General features: G+C 42.4%; 1 protein-coding gene and 1 long non-coding RNA gene across 6 annotated transcripts in view; one reads left to right on the top strand and one right to left on the bottom strand.

Annotated features, from left to right (window-relative positions):
- The window catches only part of LOC119168738 (Kv channel-interacting protein 4), an 850,622-nt gene that overhangs the window by 134,321 nt on the left and 694,200 nt on the right, over positions 1–22,101 (bottom strand). For all 5 annotated transcript variants that reach the window (XM_075865793.1, XM_075865791.1, XM_075865792.1 and 2 more), the window contains one exon: positions 19,561–19,631. In XM_075865793.1, the coding sequence (XP_075721908.1) occupies positions 19,561–19,631 (71 nt within the window). The remainder of the gene's footprint in view (positions 1–19,560; positions 19,632–22,101) is intronic.
- LOC119167750 (uncharacterized) lies at positions 114–18,433 on the top strand. Its single transcript, XR_005109288.2, has 3 exons — positions 114–1,235; positions 5,067–5,171; positions 17,475–18,433. It is a non-coding gene; the product is annotated as an uncharacterized LOC119167750 (long non-coding RNA).

Consider the following 22,101-nt stretch of genomic DNA (forward strand, 5'->3'; position numbering starts at 1 on the left):
GTTTTTTTGTTTAAAATGGCACCAAATGTTTTTTTTTTTTTTGCAAACAGATTAAGCCAAAGCCAATCACAACTGAAGCCACATGTTGCTGGCGCTTTTCGTTTCTGTGGGCATGCCATTTCCGTGTGTTTTTTGTGTGTGCCGCAAGTGCAGAAGAAGGTTGAAGGTAAAAGCATTAAATTTACGCAAGGTAGTGCCGTTCCTCGTTCGTGCGATTTAAATGATTGGGCGCTATTTCCGCGGTTTATTGAGTGCGGATCAAGTGTGAATCGTCCAATGAATTGGCGGAATGTGTGGGCGTTTGAAGGACCCCGAGGTGACGGCTGACACTTGTGGTCGCATGCCTCAGGACAGTGTGATAGAAAGTAAAGCTAAGCGGGACACATTATCTTGTAGACTAAGTGAAAGTGTGTGTCGCTGCACTCGAACGAGGTATCGTGCAACGGCAGCCTAAAACGCCTTTGAGAGTGCGGCTACCGATTCGCTTTACAACACTGACACTAGTGGAGCAATTGCGCATTGGCACGGCCTTACTGGAACTACTTCGTGGCAACTGCGGCAACATGCATGTCTGTGGTGATCGATGTTTTTTTTCACATGCGCAATGTAAGAAGCAGAACGCACACGGGCACGGCGCTTGCTACGTTGTTGAGTAAAGAAAGCCCGCAGTGCCATTGGATGCAAGGCCGTAATTTATTCACATTCACTGCTAATACAATTATTAACTCGTTTCTATTCACCCAGCCAACCACCAAATGTGTGTGATAAGCATCCGTTCACGGTGGAGCGTTACTATACCCCTGAACAGTGGCTTTTGCTTGTTAAACGTTATAATGTGCATGTATTGTGTGAGAGGGGTGTTCGTGCAACCTATATGTGGCTACATGGTGCCTTTTTTGTAACTAATATAGTACCGGCCAGCACGTGCATGGAACGTCTGACTGTGAAGAAAACTTGCACGCACAAAGTAAGACTTTCTAATCTGTCAGTGCTGCTTTCTATACGGTAATGTACTGCCAGCATGTTTAAAATATGCTTCGATGCTCTGTGGCAGTAGTCTGATTATCGCGTTGTGTTGTTGCTGATGCAAGCATTTATAGTTTTGATGCAATATTATTTCTCATCTGGCTAACTCAACAGTTGTTTGGCTGTTTCAGTACAAGCAAGTCAAAGAGAGAAGGAAGATGGGTAATGACAGGACCAGTGCCGACTGTTGTTTGCACTAGAATACGTATGTTAGTACATTTATTTATACTGTCTCTCTGTTGTGCTTTTTGTCCAAGTTATGCTGCGAAACAGTTGTCAGCATTACAAGAGAGAATCCTGGAATGGGCTCTTGAATATCATAGTTACTAAATGCCTGGTAATGCGCAGCGCAAAGAACAAGATACATCAATAAGCACAATGTTGGACAAGTACAATCAGCCATCAGAAAAATGTATTGTGCAAAATGTTGCTTATAGACTTCTCCCTGTTTGGAAACGCTGTGATGTCACTACGAGCACGTCAACCACCATTTTTCCTTCGGTGTAAGGGCTGGTTGGCAAGAAAGTTCAGCGACTAGGAGCGCGGAACGAACACAGACACGAAGCAAAGGGGAAGCACACAGCACGAGCTTTCAACTAACAGTTGGTTTATTCTCACGTTAGAAGCAGATATAAGTACACAAAGGTGCGCATGTCAACAGCAATAAGACAATAGTGTGAGCAGCAAGCGTGGCGTTCATTCGAAGCACTTATCTATGAAATATCTATATAGTTAAACTCACAGTCAAGTAGTGATAATGACGCATGCCTGATACATTGATCCTTCTTTCTAGAAATGTGATATGCTTCAGAAATTTCGCGTGTGGTTTAAAGCGGATGCCGGAAAAGTACACTTGATTTTTCAAACAATGGCTCGCATTTGCAGGAATTGCAATCTGAAGCTAAAATGGAAAAGGAACTCAAATGCTCCCTGAGGCGTACATTCAAACATCCGCAATTTGGCCGACGTACATGCGACCGCAAAATAGTGCTTTGCTATACATCACTCCTAAAATACACTTAAACTGTTTCGCATGTTTCTGGAAACATCCCCTGCTTTTTGACGCGCCCTGCGCCCTCCTATGCACCATAGCACATATACGCCCCAATTTATTGGGTGCAGAGAAAACAACGCGCAAACCAAACCGGTTCTCCGCATCTTTAGTCCGCCGGCGGATCTTTCTCCATAGCAGGGCTACGTGTGCTTGGATGTCTCAGAAAAAAATCTTTGACAAATTGTTTTTTCACAGCCATTAAAGAAAGGGTCCCTGCCTCTAATGCACGATTCCGTTATAGGTTGAGATGCGGTGAATTGCTCGTCGTAGATGACGGCCATTAAAAAAAGTTTTCGTCCTCGAAAGCGAACGTTCTTCACAATGACTGTGACAGATGCTTTGAGAAATGTTGGCATGGTACGGACGTAGACGTACCTAATTTTTAAGTGCTCTGCAGGTTAAATTTTTAAGTGCTCTGCAGGTTAATCTTTAAGTGCTCTGCATGTTAAAACGAGGCACTGCATTGGCTGCGGCAAAGTTTTTAACTGCGGTGCGATAGGTTACGAACCAGATTCTCACTCACGTTGGAAAGTTCTGATCGAAGATTAATGAAAAAATGAAACAAGAAACACTTTTTTCGTTGGGCATTAGGCTGAGCCTAACGAATCCTCGAGAAAATTGAAGCGAAGTTGTCGGTGACGTTTCTCATAGCCCACTAAAAATTTATGCAACCTTAAAGGGGCTCTGAAACACTTTTTTGAGTAACCATGAAATTACTTGACTGGAAAAGTGTATTACCTCGCAAATTGAACGCTGCAAAATAATTCGTCCAGTACGAGCGGAGTTGCAAAGATTTGTCACACCCTGCAATAGCATTCTCTCCTTTCGTCCCGACGAAAGCGCTGGAAGCAGAGCAGGGAGAGACGTAAGGGTAAAACAAACAAACAAAAAAGCGTCCCTCGCGCCTCGTGACGTAGTTCATTTTTCTTCTTTTTTTTCTTGAAATACACGTTTTTTTTTTTTTTGTGCGATCATGCGCGCACGAGTGGACATGTTGCGGCCTCTCGCGGCGACTTCTGCAAGAACCGAGCACGCTATGTTCAAATAAGCCAATTCTGATAAATGGGCTTACTGGGCTTAATTCGATGACTTGTCGAGAGAAGAAAATCTATCTTAAGCTGACTTTGATAGTTTATTGTGAATTTCAGGCTGCGTGCTGCGCTCAAAATCGGGCTCGCGTGTTGTGGGGAGCTTCTGCTACTGATCGGCATCGTTTTCTGTTGATGCTCAAGAAGTGTTGCAGGGCACTCTATACCTTAATTGTATGCGCGATTTTTTGGTAGTTACATCGCTGCATCTGACTCCTAAAACTTGTTTGCATACTTACATTGCGCCCTTAAGACCTAACACAGAAACTTGTAGTATGCATTGTCACTTTATTTATGTCAAGCGGTAAAGGTACTAAGTATATGTGAAACAAGATTATCTCCTCTTTACATGGAGACATCAAACCTCCGATAAAATGAGTTATATATTTATTGGGTTTGTGTAGTCATCAGGGCTAGGCGCAGATGCAGCTTCAGCAATGGTGTCTTTTATCCCGGTGATCATGCCATTTTTTTCTGCACGCAGCGCAAACGCTGAGATTTACCCACTCGCAAATGGTCGCGTCAGATGCATATTTATTTTGACTAAAGCGTCGAATCAAGTTTTGTCGACAGGCGATGGCTGCCACAATGAGTGCTAGTGTCTTAGCAAAAAAAAAAAAAAAAACGCATGTTTAGTCACACTACATACACCTCGCACACATATCTCAGTTGGTGAACCAATATTGTCGAGGCCTTTTAACGCGTGCTACACGCCGCAATCAACTGTGCACATTTTCGAAGACGATGCCACTGTTCCTCACACAGGCCGCCACGTGTGTTCACTTCAAGATAAATAGCCAGCGTGGCAAGTATTTCATCAAGCATTTTGCCACACAGCTAGATGTTTGCTCACACATACTACAACTAGTGTCATCATTGTAACATGAAGTTTAACTAATAATATTGTAGCACGTAAAAACTGAGACACAGGACAAGGGAAGGGGCGAAAGGTTTGAAGATTAGTTTAAGAATGAAGAACGAAGTTCAAATTTTGAAAAAAAAAAAAGAAAAACTATCCCACGCTGAGCCACCAGCGGGAGAGTTTTGCCAGCCACACCTTGCACGTGTGCCAGTGGGGTCACGCTGGGACGTACCCCGGTAGAGGCCTATTGTTGCACATCTCACTCGAATGAGGGTCCAGTTAAAGAATCCGGCGTTGTTGATTTTGTAACTTCTTCATTTGCAACTGTACCTTCATTCGCATGAGTTGTGTGGCTCATCTTATTTAGGCAAAGTTTTGTGCAATGAGTTACACAGTTGGCAGTCTGTGCTTGCCCCACATTTTGGTTACTGATATTTCTACTTTTTTCTCTGCACTGTTCATTGCTGCTCATCCATAGAAACTAGCCTATCTTGTCACTGTCTTGTGCAAAATGCAGTTGGCAAGTGCAATAGTGTTCATAGCACTAAATGCTTCAGAAAAATTTATCGTTTGATATTCAGTAAGTTGCGTGCATGTCAATATATTACAAGTAATCATTGATTAAACATAAATTCGCGTTCTCTTTCATAATGCTCACGACTGTATAAATCGAAATAGATGGTGCATATAAAAAACATAGGTATTAGCAAAGGAACGTCCATGCTGTTTTCTTGAACAGCTGACAAAAGGCTATTGCATGCTTACTTGCCACTCATTGGAATGTGTTTGAAATAAATTTCAATTGCTCACCACACTGCCAGTTCACATTGCGGGCAACACTAGCCACGGATTGAGTAAATTTTAATGACAGAGAGCAAAAAGGGGCAGGCCGGGAGGCTTCCTTGATATTGGCATCCGTTTTCCTACTCAGCACCATATTATGCAAGCTTCATATAGAGTGGTTATGCGTCTTGCATGTATATCTGTAAACCACAACGTTGGGTAAAACTATATTTGTCTTACGAATTGGTTGCAGTACTGTGGAGGCTGCAGGGCTGCTTAGCCAATATGAATGTTGGAAATCCCTGAACATGCGTTTATCCATGCTGCATCACCTGCTTGGTGTTGTCATGGCATCTTGGTGAGTGGTGGCATCTTGGTGAGGGGTGAGTGAAGCAACCAGGTTGCAACACAGGGAAAACAGTAATATAGCAGAACCTCTTGTGCTTGCCTTACATCCCAAGTATATAAAATATTTACCTTTCACTGTGTGGCCTGCAATTTTGAAAGTTACACTTCTTTTTGCTTTATATTTGGGTCTTGATGCTTTGACAGCAAGTATTATTGAACAAATAACCCATCTCAATAATGACAAAACACCCTTATACTTTGTCCTTAGCATAAGCTGGCACATAGCTATAGCTCAATCGACTGTTTGTTTGTGGCTGTAATGGTAAAGGGCAAGTAGTAAATGCAAATTCAGATTCAAGCAGTTGGCGACGTCTGTTTAGGCTGTGCCTTGTTTCTTTGCAACCAGAGTTCCTCTTGGCCACATATACAATAAAGCCATATGACGTACATTCTAAATGATATTACGATATCACATATCGCTGCGTCCTATTATGTGTCCAACACTCCAGCTTGCCACTATAATGGGATCCTTAACCAACACAAGGTTGAAATTTACTCGTGGTGTTGCAGCTGTCTGCGAGCATACAATGAATGCATAGCCGTGAGAATTTGTTCATATGCTGTTGCAAAAATATTATTACACACATTGGATGATACAAAAGAGGCCCTCGCTTATTTCGCTTTTTTTTTGCTATGTTTCATTCATTGGCTTGTCTCTTTTCCTTGCCGTGTGCTCCTTCTCACTGTGCAAGGAGCAAGAGCAGTGGGCACACAAACACGTATCTCAAAAAAATGTTGACGTAAGGTGAGCACTGAGAGGCTGAACACTTCCAAACAGCTCAATGAGGAGAATGAATTGTTTCTAGGAACATTTGAGGCACCTGTGGCTAGTTGTTATGCTGCAGTTGTCATTGTTGATCAGAATCCTATTCTGAACTCGTTGCACACATTTGCTTGAAATGTTAAAAAGTAATTGGGGATGGTTTGGTGGTCTTTAATGCAATTACATAGAGAGCTAGGTTTCAATGTGTCAGCAAAATCTGTTCACTATAAATCAGTCACATTGATTAGTGAAATCCAGAAAAGATTCACACAAAAGCTCAGGAAAAGGCTAAGTGGTTGCCCATTGAACGTGAAGGAGATAGGCAAGTCAATGGACAAGTCAATAGACGAGGTCTAGTAGTCTCGATATTACATGCACTATCAGATTTTTTTGTGGTGCTTTTCATGGTTGTTATCATGAGACGGGTTTTGATTGAACTGTTGTCACGTTGCCCTGTATTGCTGAAATTGCCTAACATAGGTGTAATGCAACTCATGATTACAGAGTTAGACAAGGTGAGCAGAAAGGTGGGTCCTAAAATTAATCTGCAGAAAACGAAAGTATTGTACAACAACCTCGGAAGAGAGCAGCGCTTCGAGATAGGCAGTAGTGCACTTCAAGTTGTAAAAGACTGTATGTCTACTTAGGGCAGGTAATAACCGCGGAGCCGAACCACGAGATTGAAGTAAGTAGAAGAATAAGAATGGAGTGGAGCACATTTAGCAAGTACTTTCAATATATGACAGGTAGATTGCCACTATCTCTTAAGAGGAAGGTATATAACAGTTGTATCTTGACGGTACTTAGCTACGGAGCAGAAACCTGGAGACTTACAAAGAGGGTTCAGCTTAAATTGAGGACGACGCAGCGAGCAATGGAAAGAAAAATGGTAGGTGTAACCTTAAGAGACAAGAAGAGAGCATAGTGGATTAGGGAACGAACGGGGGTTAAGGATATCATAGTTGAAATCAAGAAGAGAAAATGTATATGGGCTGGGCATGTAGCGCGTAGACAGGATAACCACTGGTCATTAAGGGTAACTGACTGGATTCCCAGAGAAGGCAAGCGAGTTAGGGGGAGACAGAAGGTTAGGTGGGCAGATGAGATTAAGAAGTTTGCGGGTATAAATTGGCAGCAGCAAGCACAGGACCGGGTTAACTGGCGGAACATGGGAGAGGCATTTGTCCTGCAGTGGACGTAGTTGGGCTGATGATGATGACGATGGATGCATTGCTCGCTTTATGCCTTTTGGTTTTATGCAAATGGTGCACTGAACCAGTCCGTTTGACATGATCTGGATAATATAAAGGGTCTAAAAATTTCTTTTACTTACAGCTGGTGTAATTTGAAATAAGCCACGGTAGATGCCAACGCAATCTGTGACGCGCTTGATTAACGCATTACTATCATTATCCTAACTATAACCGCTACAGAGCATAGTGTAACATAAATATTAGTATAACATTACTGTCTGCATACACTTACACTTATCAAATATGTTAGAAACCCTAGTAAAATGTGTGCACTTTCTGTTTCACTCCAACTAAATATTCTGGCTGTATTCAAATCAGCTTCCACTCTTTTAAGGTCCTCACATTATTTGGTGGTCAAAAGAAGTGTCAATGCCATATCCTTCGTTTGTCGGCCTATTCAACACTTTATTATCGAGAATTGACAGACGGCACTACCTAGCAAAATATAGAAATGTTATAAGAAGTAATGTTTTTGCAATTGCTAGAAAATGCTAGCGTATTAGTAACTTGTCACCAGGTCATCTTTTTGTTTACTTTTTTCTTCACAATTTCGTTACAATTACCTCCAAAAGCACTTGCAAAAAGCTCAAAGTGGAGAAGGAATTGTTTTGAGAAACTTCTTTGGCACCCGTGACTAGTTGTACTGCTGAAGTTGTCATTGTTGATCAGAACGCAATTCTGAACTCGTCGCACACATTTGCTTGAAATGTTAAAAAATAATTGGAGGTGTTTTGGTGGCCTTTAATGCAATTACATACAGAGCTAGATTTCAATGTGTCAACAAAATCTGTTCACTTTAAATCAGTCATAATGATATGTGAAATCCAGAAAATATTCACAGAAAAGCTCAGGTAAAGGCTAAGCAGTTGCCCATTGAACGTGAAGGAGATATCTGGCATCTAAGAAGTCAATAGTCATATTATAGTAGTCTCGACGTTACATGAACTATAAAATTTTTTGTATGGTGCTTTTCTTGCATGTTATCATGACAGGGATTTTTAATTGAATGGTTGTCACTTTGTCCTGTATTGCTGAAATTGCTTAACATAGGCTGGCATTGTTCTCTTTATGCTTTCTCGTTTTATGCAAATGGTGCGCTTACCCAGTCCGTATGACTTGATTTAGATGAAATCATAAAGGCTCTAAAAGTTTTTTACTTACAGCTGGTGTATTTTGAAATAAGTCACGGTAGATGTGAACGCACTCGTTGACACGCTTGATTAACGCGTCACTATCACCATCCTAACTGCACCCGCTTCAGAGCATAGTGTGACAAAAATATTAGTATTTAACATTACTGGCTGCATACACTCAAACTTCTCAAAATGTGTTAGACAGCCTAGTAAATTGTGTGTACTTTCTGTTTTACTCCAATTAAATATTCTAGCTGTACTCAATGCAGCTTCCACTCTTCTAAGATCCTCACATTATTTCGTGGTCAAAAGAAGTATCACTGCCATATCCTTCATTTGTCGGCCTACTCACCACTTTATTAATGAGAATTAACAGACGGCACTACCCAGAAAAATATAGAAATGTTATAAGAAGTCATTTTTTTGCAATTCTCAAAAAACGTTAACGCACTAGAAACTTCTCACCGGGTTATCTTTTTGTTTACTTTTTTCTTTACAATTTAGTTGCAATTACTTTTGGATAAAGTGCCCTGTAGTTTGTTTGGCATAATTGTCTTTTCTCTATATAATGTGTTCAGCAAGGACAACGAACCCTTAAATTCAGAGTTCTTTCCTTTACTCAATAATCTGAAACAGTGAATATCATTCATATTATTGGTGTGTTACTACTTGTTTTTTATCAGTTGTGGGTGTGTTCATTTGCGTGTATTTAGGAGAAAGGGCACACCATTTCCACCTCTTGTGACTTGCAGATTTTCTGAGAACTAGCAGTTCCATAATACTGCCAAGAAAGTATAGGGGATATTATTCGAAGTATTTGTAATGCGATTGTCAAGAAAAAAAAGAGGAAGGAAAGATAACCTGCCGTGGGACAGGACTGAACCTGCGACCTACGAATGAAGCGTGTGGTGCTCTACCAACTGAGCTACCGCAGCAGCTATCGCCCCTTCCACTTTGTACGGCATATATGTCCACCTAATCGTAGTAGAGTCAGTCAACGCCACTTGTTGCCATTATGGCAAGTATGGGACACTTCTTTTTTGCTATTGGCGTCATGTAGCACGTGATCCTAATACAAGCTGGCAACCTGACTGACGCTCCTGCGTTTAACGCACGTGTATACCCCATAAAATGGACGGAGGATAGCCCCCATTGTAGCTTAGTTGGTTGAGTATCAGAAGCGTTCTTCGAAAGTCACAGGTTTGGTCTTTGCCCACAGCAAGTTACCTTTTCTTTCACGAGTCTTTCTTCACAATTACATTACAATTGCTTTCAATATTATCTCTTGTACTTTTTCTGGTAGCATTCTCTTTTATTTCTCAATATTATCGTTTCTAACTTAAACGAGCCCTTAAACGTACACTTCTTTTCTTTATTCGTAGTAAGGAACTTCTTCTGAGAGGCTTAGTGTCGTTATTTTGTATACGAGGGATAATTGGTCAGCTGTTAGCTAATAATAAAATCGCGTGCCTCGTCACGCCAGCAGGCAAAAACAAAAGGTGTCCCATACTTTCCATAACGGCAACAGGCGACGCTCACTGACTCTTTCACGAATAAATGCACATATATACCATACACAATAAAAGATGGGATACCACCAGGGTAGCTCATTTGGTAGAGCATCGGACGTGTCATTTGAAGGCCACAGGTTTGGTTACTGCCCAGGCTACGTTAGCGTTTCTTCTACTTCTCTTTCTTCACAATTACATATAAATACTTCCGAAAATATCCCCTGTACTTTCCTTACCAGCATTGTGTGTTAGTTCTCAATAATATTGTGTTTAACCAAGACAAACAAGCCTTTAAACGTACATTTCTATTTTTCTTGCTGATTTTCTGGTGTTTGCTTCAAAAGGTACCTTATGATATGAAGAGGCTAACAGAATGTACCAATTTTATTTTATTTATTTAAAAATACCTTACAGGCTCTACTACGGAGCATAGAGTAAGGGGGGTACATAGGAAAGAATGCTAGTGGGTGATACTTCTGCCACAATACAAAGCAACTACAAAGCAAAGCAACTACAGAGCAACTAATAACTAATAAAAATACAAAGCAAGTAATAACATTGGAACTAATAACAGTGGTTGCACAAATGACAACGAGGGGCTTCAAGCAACAACAAGAATTTCCGAGCCGCAAAAAAGCACAAAGATCAAAAACAGAATTCAAAGAGGTTATACAATGCTATTGAGATAGATGTATCATTAATTGCTCGGGAAAATTTTCATGATTAGTTAAATTGACAATGACGTCGGGTAGGTCATTCCAGAGTGCTATGGCACGAGACAAAGACGAGGCAATGTCAGAGTTGGCTCTTGTAGTGAATACAAGTAAGGTATGTTTTGAAGAAGAATCGATCATTCTGCTACTTCCCTAAGGAATGGCTACATGACGTGGAGCTGGATGCACTTTGTTATCTTTGAAACCAGCATCTTGTATTTTGTTTTCATACTATACTTGAATTAGACATGACGATATCACACACTTTATTGCCGCGAAGAACATGCAGCGAGCAATGTTATAAATACGAAAATTGCATAAGGATAAGGTGGAAACAGGGAGCACAGGGTGCAGGTGTTGTTCCTTCTGCCCGTCCTTGCCATGTGCGAGCTATTTTTGTCTCGTTATCATCAACTAACTAGATTGTGCATAAAGATGCTCCATGGGAAACTAGGTGCTGCTCAAGCTCTGCATGTGTCTTTCAGCATATATGGTACCCGGTGCATGAGTTCGTGGAGCCCAGATTGTGTGAAAGAGGACACCCGTTCAACATATTAACATGCCTTAAAGCATAAAGCAGTTAAATGGACCGAATATCAATTTTTATGTCAGCTGTTTTTTGTGCACTGGAAAGCTTACTGGTCAGTGTTTAATCATGTAACAAATGAACAAAAACGGTAAGACTTGTATTTTTTTGTTTCACAGGACTTTTATGAGTACAATGATCGATAACGCAGAAAATGCTAAAAACAAACAGTGGGAGGTCAACATGACAGCTTTTTATGTTTGTGCACTGCAGTTTGCGGCGAAAGCATGCATTTCACGTGTATGTGAAACACACGTATTTCCCACAGTTTCCCACAACGGCAGCGCTGCTTCTTTAGGGTTGACCTAACCGCGTAAGAAGCACTTAATAATTTTGGCACAAGTAATATGAATATATTCTGTAACTTTGACCACTAATCTTTTTGCACGTTAAAGCATCAGACTATTTGCAGTAAACAGACAAGCTGCATGACATGCTGGTTTCTAGTCTTTTTAAATGCAACAGAAAATTTAATGCTACTCAAGTTGCAAAAAAATGCAGTCCAATTTACAAATTTTTATTTCCTTTCCAAATAACACATTCTAGTCATTTTTCAGTCTCTTTAACGAAGAATTGCTAATCAATATTTCTAGCTGAGCGGGTTTGTACGGATGTTGAATTCGTGCAATGCTCATGAGTACAATGACAGACGTGTGTGCTTCAGACCACACCTTGTGAGCTTTTTCCATTTGTGCCATACTTGTGAGTACTGCTTGAAATTGATCAGGCAATCTTTGCATATTTTAAGTGGAGTTGCATCATCAGTCTCAGCTTAAGTTATGTCATCACAACAGCCCACAGCATCCCGCTAATGTTTCCGCGTGCAACTGGAGTTGCGGTTGGGCGGAATGACCGTTTACATATATAGTACACAATGAACTTGCATCTTCGGATCGATTGTAAATGTTTGCATATGCAAGGCCTTAGGTTTTAAAAGGGATTCTTCAGTATGCCACGAGAAAGTATTTGTTCTGCTCAAATTTGAATATCATAATAAAGAATGCTGAAGGTCTCATGGACAACTTTGCCCAGGTTGATCTTAAGCAGAAAACGAGCAGTGGCAGCTATCTCCAGAAAGTTTTAAGAACCCCCTAGCTCTCTTCGCCACGAACAGGAGTGTCAGTGTGTGACATTGAAAAGCAGTGCCAGGAGAGGCTTAGCAATATACTGTGCTGCTCTTTTATCACGGAGGATGAAGGTGACCACCCCAGAGGAACTTCATGCTGTGCATGAGGTTCCTCGGTGCTTTCGTAGTTTTATTTTTGTCCCACCCCAAGCGAAGAAATATTGTGTCCGATTTAGCCAGGGTGGCCAGAAGGAATTGGACTGACATGTGTGGACATTCCTTTAGCCAAGTAATGTCATTTTTGCTCTGGTTCTATTGTGGCTACCGCCGCAGATGTCAGTAGCTTCATCACCTCTGTAATTGTACAGATGAGTCAGGGAAGATTAGCTGCATTAGTTATTTCCATAGCTGAGAGGTGCCAACATTCTCTCTTGTAGTGGAGCTTTGTTCTTCACTTGAGCGTGTTAAGCCCTCCATATAAAAAGTGCTACATGTTCACTTGCGCACGGACCCAAGGTCCTACATGTAGGTTTTTTGGTTTGCTGTCATAAGCACCTCTGTTGGGTGAACATGATCATTTTAAGCATGTACGGTGAAAAATTAGAGTGGCTAGTGTTTTTTGGTAATCATGTTTCTCGCAATGTTCTGTAAGTGTGTTCTGCATTATATTGGCAATCTGATTCGTGTGCAAAAAAACACAGTTATGCAGTTACAGGATATCAAGTGGTGTATTGTAGTATAAAGAGCGAGGAAGGTACATATCAATAATGTTTATGAACATAGTTGCTTAATCTTACATACACGATACATCACTGAAACTTTCACCCGTGTTCGTGAATGTAAGCTCATCTTTGTGTTATCACAGATACTGGCCAACAAAATTCTTGTATTGGAGGCGTTTCAAATGTACAATAATCCCTCGTTAACTCGAAATCATAAAAACAAAGGAAACTTTCGAGATAAACAGATCTTTAGGATTAGCAACGTTTATAATAATGGCCGGAAAATAAGAGCACTTTTCAGAAAAATCACTACTTACCGAATCTTCAGCGGCATTTTCTAACTCGCGCAGGTTCAAAAGAGAAAAAGTAACATACAAGAGGCTTCAATCAGCTGGATTTTGACACACTGCCATTTCATTTAGCAGAGAAAACCTGGCTTATGCTCGTCTGCTTTACGGTCACACTCGGGCCTAAGAAAGCGTCCACCAGCTGCTTGACACATCTCACCAGTCGACTTTTCCCGCAGCTGCACTCGACCTTATTTCGAAGCAAGCTCAGCAAATTGGTCTTTTAAAAAGATGTCAGCCCCTTTTGAGGTGGTTCGGCAATGTCGTCATCTTCGCCCCCCCCCCCCCCCGTTAGTGGCCGTTTGAAGAATTTCGACCTCTGTCCTTTTTCGATCACTGCCACATCTGGCTCACACAGTGTGTACTCTACCAAAGTGAGGTCATTTTCGGCGGCATCACTGCTTGTTTGCTTGATAATCTCTCTACAATGTTCTTCACAGTGTGTAAAGTCATCTGTCTCTGCTATCTCTGCTCCTGGCAAACTGGCAACTTCTCTTAACCTGTGGCATTTGCCCCAAAAAGAACAGTGACCCTGTTCTTTCATTGTTTCCCTCCCGAGCATGCTCCACCCTTCCGTGTGAAGGTGCGACTCAGCAACATATGAAAAAAAAGTGCGACCTCATCAAGGTTGAAAATGTCCCTATCGGCGAACCTCTCCTGCAACTCAGTGCAACGGCTGCTGCGCCAATTATCTGCAGTGGCAGCGTCGATAGGGTCGCTCTTGCCATGCACTGACTTGGACGCGACAGTTTGCTTTTTTTTGAAGCAGTCAAACTAGCCGCTGCTGCAACTGAAGTCTGTGTGCCCTATTTGTAAAGCCATTTGCAAGGGCGTCTGCCTTCTGCATCATTATGGCTGATGTGATGACAAGGTTGGCTGCTCTGGCATTTCGCAACCACACCATCAATGCCTCTTCAACGTCTGGGAACTTCGACCCTCGAACCCGCTTCCGCTGGCTGAAGAAGCTCTGCTGCAATTCTTCTAGCACCTTATGCTTGTTTTTTAGTACCATCGAAATTGTAGACAAAGGGATTCCGAATTCCCGCGCGACGCTCGATTTCGTCAGGCCTTTTTTTTTTCTACTTTCTTAATTGGGGCAACCTTGTTTTCCAGTGTTAGCTACTTGCACAGTTTCGAGGTCATGCTTGCCGCACCTCACAGTCAGCGAAAAATCCACATTGTGTGGTTTGCGTTGATGGACGGAAACCACACCTCAGGCAAAATTATGTGCACTACACAAAGCGAACGAAACAAGCTGTGCTAATGTGGACGGCCTCTCTACTCAGCGCATGTGTCACATGATGTGCCACAGGGTTGCTTGTCAAAGTTGACATGTAGTTTGGCTGAGAAATTGTGCTTTTTGCATTTGCGGAAAGCATCGACGTAGTGACAGGCGCGGCTGAATAGGAAAAAAAATAGGATTTCAGGCGTGGCAGCATCGGAAAAATCTTGCGAAATAATCCAACGGCTGATTTTCATACCACTCCTAGTCGAGATTTCAAGTTACCCACAATCTGTTCAAAAAATACTTCGAGATAAAGGTGAAAATATACATAAAACGTATAGAAAATCATTTGGTGTTAAAAAGTTTTAGACTTAGCTGATTTTTCAAGATATGCCAGTTCCAGTTAAAGAGGTATTACTATCTCTTCTTGTTACAAAAATTCTCTGTCTGTATTTTATGATCTTAGATATGAGGCTAATATATTCAGTGTTGTAGTTTTTTTCCCACGCTGGTCGGGATTAAGCCAGATTTTGCACATCAATTGCTTACTGAAATTACGAACGCACCACTAAATCTGTTAGCAAAATTTCATTTCTCTTCTCCCTTGTATTAGGAGAACATGGCCATTTTAAGAATTTACAGTGGAAAATTAGTGTGGCCAATTGTGGTCGTCATGTTTCTCGCAAATATTCTGTAAGCGTGTTCTAAACTTTCCTTCTTGCAATGATAGCCAGGTGTGAGATGACAATTGCATGGCTTTACTCTCATTGTGCTCGTGCAGGGCATTGTTCCATGTAGTTTTTCTTATTGTAGGATTAGATGAATTGTACAGTGGTACCCGTCAGAGACAATTTTAAGGAACTGTGAGAAATAAACATAAGAGTCAGGAAATATAGGAATAAAAAGCTGGAAAAGTGAAACTAATTGGGCTGAATTTGATTCAAAGCTTACTCCAAAGAGCTGTGCGAAATTGTCTTGTGCTCATGCCCTAGCAACTCAAAAGCTTCTCGAAAACTCTGAGCCCTGCAATTTCATATGCCTTGAACAAATTGATTGGCTCATCCCCCAATCAAATGCCTCACGAGAGTGACAGTACCCCTAAAAGCAATCGTTGAAAAAATTTACCCCTGCTTCATCAGCTCCTAAGCTTCATCTCCTGTACAAGCATTCTTATACACTCTGCCATGCTCTCGTGATAGATGAACCCACGGAGCTCAACGAGTAATGCACCGAAGTCTAGTCAACGAATGTGATTCTTTTGCCACCAACAGTTGTAGGCGTTAAAGAACTAAGCGCAACACTACCAGCACAAAGAATTTGACCACAATCGTGATCATTACCTGCACAAACCGAAACATAAAAATGTTGAATCCACACAAATGCGAAAGCGAAAGCAAATGGCAGTCTGAAAGGTCTTATTTACGCAAGCACAAAATGTGCATAACAGTAATCACATCACACATGCCATCTTTTCATTACGATAGTGAAACCTCCATTTTCATTCAATGCAACCGAATGTATGTTATTTATGCCATTTGTGCCACTCTGGGGCTAAACATTCAAGCGAGACCAAGTGTTAAGAAAAGTCCACATGACCGCTTGCTTTTGTGGTTGCTCGGTCGGCTTAGAGTACACTTCGTGGCATATCATACAGGGCTGGTTCTGCAATACACTGAATCCTGTGGTAACTTTGCTGGAACCAGCAGGAAACGACGTCATAGAGGGAAAGTAAAGAACGTAACTGCTAGGCTCTGCTGTACCTCAGAACAAAAAGAGCAAAACATGGTCACATTGAGAGGCATGCAAACAAGCACACATAGATCATCAGTGCTCTCACCTGCTCAACATTTGTATTTTCCCATGTAGTGCATGAATCAATGACACATGGCTTTGCTATAAGCAACGATGCCTATGTGTTGGACTGAACGGTGTATTGAACTTGATTCAGTATGATCCCAGGCTTATCAGCCTTGCGATAAGTGCTTTTTGTCTATCACCACGCATAATCAAATGAAAATATTTCGCTTTGCTCTTAATATACTAGTACAAGATTTTGTTTAGGACCACCCCAAATGAATGTTGGTTGGCTGCTGTTTATGGTAATTAATTTATGCAGTATGAAAACATCTCGCATTCTGAACCTTGAAAGACCTACCTTTCTGTTTTTTTCCCGTACAGCCATTGTATGTAAAAATGGCAGTAACAGAGAAGTGATAGTTTTAGCTTTGGAACAATAAATAATGGTATTGGGGTCATTCCACACCAAAAATTCCTGCCATTTTGACGAACATTCTGAACATACTTGAAAAAAATTGCGCTAATTCACTTCATTGAAAAACTGCTAAAATATATCAGAGAGAAAAAAATTTAGGTCGTCTGGGTGCCCTCTGGACTTCCCAGAATGTCGTCTTGGTGTTGTTTGTGATAAAAAAAAATTAAATATACTACCTCTTCATCCCCAAATTTGGTCTAGGTATTCAGTAAAGGTGCTCGTGTATAGTGCTCGGCAATTCTTTTCGCCACATTAAAAGCAGTAAAGCAGTTCTATTTATAATTCACAAATGGTTCAACGAAATTTGGCGAACCACTATTATCGGTGTGTGCTTCTTATATGATGTAGGTTTCAAAGAAAAGTGCTAATGGTGCGGAAGATATGCCTTACACTTATCAAACATTTTATTACTACCAGGCTCGACCTGCCTGGTTGATGTGCTGGGGAAGGGAGTGAAACAGCGCTTTAGAGAAGATGAGTAGCACTACACTTTTTGTAAAATTCGCCCTGTATAAAGAGCTGTTTGATTATATTTCTTATCAAAGTGCTCACTTCAAAAATAACTACGTTTCACGAACTGTATCAACCTCTTCCCGGTTAGGTGCAAAGTTGCTTAGAAGAATTTGTACTGTAGCTACTCTGATTTCAGTTTTTTTTTTCAGTTTCCAAACTAACACCAGAGTCCTTCGATGCTTTCTGGTCACGAAACTCCGCCCAAAGGTTGATATAGGGACAAAATCTCCCGCTAGCGGCGCCACCAGTCGTAAGGGGGCCACAAGCCGCCGCCAGTGCTGGGATTATATGCACACAATTTCCGACGTTTCGACTTGATTATGTGCGTGCTGTTCTTCCTGTTACCTTTTATAAAATGTCACTGAATGCAGCAATGCAATCAGATCAGTATAAACGTGATCCAGTGTCAACGACGAATGAAAGCTGTTTACTTAAGAACGCACGCGTAGTTTGCTTGGGAGTGCGGATTAACCTTATAAATATCAGCGCGTTTAAAGTGTTTTAACACCACGCGATAACGCATTGTGTTAAGAATTACCTCATAGCCCAATTATATGCGTATTTACGATGCCTGGAAGCGGTACGTCGTTGCTCGCCAGTGTTTAAAGACGATTCTCATGCTCCGTGCTCCCTATGCGAGCATCTACTGCTGGATCTGCTCGACAACGTGTTCGCGCCTGGCCAAAGGACGGTTCTGTTTATGCGGTAGTAAAGCTTTCTATTCTGGCACTAGTGCCGAAAATACGGGGAGGAAGGTGAACGGAACGAAACACGGCTAGGTAAAACAGGGGAAATCGCATTGGTTTATATCCAGCTCGTCTCTCGCGCGTTGCTATCCAAGTAATCAAATGAAGGGAATGGTCGAGCTAGATGTTTTATTCTAGACCTTTCATTTGAGTCTGCACCCAAATGCGCAGTTGTTCGGGACACACGTTTGTGAGCGCCGATCGCTTTCTTGACGCGGGTACTTTGATGTCGCGCTTATAGCAGCTCAGCGCTTTTGCGACCACTTGCTTCGCTATTAAGGGGGCCTCTTGAATAGGCACGAGTTTCACGTGCCTAACATCTGAGTGATCCCTTTTTTACACGCAATTTAGTCCAGATACCCTCCTCTTGACGTTTCCTTATGTTTACTGCTTAGAGCAGCAACAAACCACGATTTCTTCGGGAAGGGAAGTACAGCAGCCTAATCTGGAAGTTCCTTTCGATGCCAGTGCTAGCTGCTCGGCGACCTTTGTCACACTACCTAGGTACCATACCATACTTTTTTATGCTTGGGGGAGGGGGGGGGCAGTGTTACGATTTAAAGCATGCAATGAATCTGAACTTTGGTACTAATGATACGTCGCTTAGTATGTGGGTGTGTACCTATGAATGGGAGCTTCCCATCAGGTGCATTTAATGAGGAGCAAGTTTGAAAACATGTTTTGTTTACACAAAATACACAGAGAACAACACCTTGGAGAAGAGAAGCACTAGAAACTATTATGGCTGTGTTCAGTAATGTTACACAATCAGTGCCTTGTAAGGGGAGGGGGGTGGGACCTAGTCAAGTTTTCTGCTTTCTTTCCCCTCCCGTCCTGCTTTCTGTCCTCCGTCACCTGGATCCTGGGGCATCAAGGGATGGCGGGAAACGAAGCAGTGCACGCTGCAGCCCGAGAACATACACAACCATTAAGCTTAACACTAGGGCTTCCGCCCCCCACTTGCCGGGCATGAACCACGCACAGTGGCCCGCGAGGCTTAGTTTTTTTTCTCGCGTGAAGAAATGTAATATACATTTCTCCCGAAGTTCGGCGCTACTGGGGAAAAAGAAGAGTGACGCATTTTTCTTGTTTCTCCTGTATCCAGTGCTGCAGCCTGTCACACAGCACGTATTAGGCATTGCTCCTTCGAGTTCTCATGCCGTCGACCTTGAACGCGGAGAACTTGCCCTTGAAGTTCTCGTGATGCTGATGCAGAAACTTTGTTTGAAGGAATACCGCGAGCTGCCTTTACACAACGCCTTCGAGCTGCCGCCGCTGCCAATGCGTTCCGCCTGGCAATGGCCGGGTGCCACGGAGCGGTGGCCCCCCTATCCCAGCTTGCGCCGCATAGCGGCTGCTCTTGGCACCATATCAAGCTCTCCCATAGAGTGACGGAGAAGTTTCGTGACCAGAACGGTATTAAAAGACTCTGCTAACACGTACACGTACTAAAAATGAAGTGATAGATGGAAATAGAAATCATCTTTACCTTGAAGTTAATCGCTCCAGCCCTATCTTTGTCCAAGGCCTTGAACACGTAGTGAGCGTATTGTGTAGTGTCTGAAAGAAACAGCATCAGTAAGTTTATGGAGTGCCGAGTCTCGCCGAGAGCAATGGTGGCGAGATAGAAACTTTTGTAGGCAAGCCCAGTATATATATTACAACTTTCACTGAATGAAAACAATAGGAGAGCAGAGCATTTTATTAGGCTTAGAAGAACACTGTAACACTTAAAAACAAAACGTGGTAATGCTGTCATGATAAGTACTTTAGAGCGGTAAACTCGAAATTCAAAGCGAAACTTTGCATAAATCAACGCAAAAATACCTTTATTTTGTCGAAAACAAGCAACAGCCACCACGGCAGCCATTGCGAGTTTCTCCGTCTCATATGATCGCTAGAAGCTTCATGACATCACTTGAACGGTGGTGAGGAAAGGTGGCTGCGCTCGTTGGAAGCGATGATGGGTTCCTTTACTGATATCGGGTAGTTGCTGGTAGTAAGGGGATCTGTGGAAGTCGTAGTGAGTTTCTATACGGTAAGGTCCACCGTTAAGAAGAACACGTGAGCGCACCGCCGGTGGTCCGTGGTACGCGAACTGCTGGCGAGATTCGGAAACGTGGAGCATGCGCACCAACTCGCGAAAGTGGTTCGTGCCCTGCGTTGTCTGCAACCTTCCTGCCCTAGCGCTCGGCGCGCTAATGCCGTGCTATGTTTCAGTGGCTGCAAAAATCTGGCTGTGCTCGTTGCTAGAAGCACCAATTTCCTTGTGTGTTATCAAAGACAGCAGGCTGGTTTGAGCGTTATGCAAATTTAGGCTTCCGACTAACATTTCTGTGAGTATGGACACTATATATGTTACACAAGTAATGGCCTTCGTTATAGCTTTCACAGAACTCCACAGCTGCTGGCCTAATCTTTCGCTGAACAAATTTTTGGTGGTGCCAGATGATATATGTGGCATGACCAAGGCACCTGAGCATAAAAGGCTTCTCATGGTAGACTTTATTACTAAAGAATACAGTGAGCGTGCGGTCGCTGCCGTAGTAAACACGCAACTGAAGACAGTGAAGGTGCTTATGCGCCCACTTCCCCCCAGTCACTTGACCTAAACCTAAGCGAAATTGCGTGGAATAGAATAAAATCATCCATCTCTTGCCAAGCTCTGCGCGTAAAATTTAAGGATGACCATTGAGGTTCCGTAAACGAAGAGTGGGAGCGGCTTAAACTCAATTGATCCTTCATGGTAGCTCTATCAATTTCTTCGCCTGAAAAGATGAAGGCCGTACTCGACGCTGAAAGTGACATCACCCGATACCGAACGAAGCTCTTTATTCTTCTAACAATCAGAGGCCATATATTTGGCCTGCCCCATCTTCTGTCACAAAACTACAAAAATAAGTTTTCTCTTTCGCGTTTTATGCACTTCATTTCTCATGCGCGCACATATAAAGCACCATACTTTTCATAAAAGTGCATGTTATCGCAGTTCGAAATATGGAGCTTCTTCAGATATTGCTTCTATATTCAAAAACTCACACGAATAAGAGCGTTAACACTAATATTTGAAAAGATGTATGAAGCCAGAGCCAGAACATGGGGATCACGCCGTATTGATCCTACGAAGAGATTTCATCCTCAGCTGTTTTCTTAACTCGACGTAGTGGTATATAGGTTATGGTACTCGACAGCTGGCCGGAGGTGACGGGATGAAATACCGGCCTCGGCAGCTGCATTATTGATAAAGGCGGGAATAATCGAGGGCCTTTACTTTGATTGCAATGCCAGTTGGTTGAAATTTTTGGAGCCTTCCCCTGCATCGCTCATAATCGTACCAGTGGTCTGCGATGCCGAATTGCAACATCTATTATTAATAATAAGTGTTTTAACACGCTTCTAAGTATAATCGCATGGCTTTTCATTGTATATCGCCCTTAATCGAAATTCTACTGATGTGGTTGTTTATCGCATAGTTTCAAAACTGACAAGGTACCACACAAAAAGCAAGCTGGACCTTTCATGCGCCTCCTTGCTATGTGACGAAGCGCCGGTAGACCCACGGCAGAATGACTCGCTCCGCGAAAAAACGAAAGCACTCGGCAAGCGCAGGAGCGGAAAGTAGCAGACTAAATAAGACTCGCGCCGCATTCGCGCTTTTACGCGCGTACACCACGTTTAAATATCTCGCTACCAGTTTCTGCCACGTTGGCTGCGGCCCCGTGATCGTGTGTTATAACAGTTTACCGCACTGTTACGGTGTTTAGAATAGAGAAGTGTGATGAACGCACCGGCTCGAGCGTAACGCCTTAGAAGAAACCGCCTGGTGGCTCTTGCACATGTTTGCACGTTAGAGAAAAGGGTTCCTAGAAGTACATCATCAGGCCCAAAGGGTATTCCAATTATGGTGGTAACGACATTAGGTCCGAAGTCTAAGCAGGCTTTCAGAGAGGCAGTGAGCAAACAAATAATCGATGGTGAAGTTCCCGATAAATGGAAACTTACCAGGATGAGCATGATCTATAAAGGAAAT

This window comes from Rhipicephalus microplus, chromosome 6, assembly GCF_043290135.1.
Source record: "Rhipicephalus microplus isolate Deutch F79 chromosome 6, USDA_Rmic, whole genome shotgun sequence".
Taxonomy (NCBI): domain Eukaryota; kingdom Metazoa; phylum Arthropoda; class Arachnida; order Ixodida; family Ixodidae; genus Rhipicephalus; species Rhipicephalus microplus.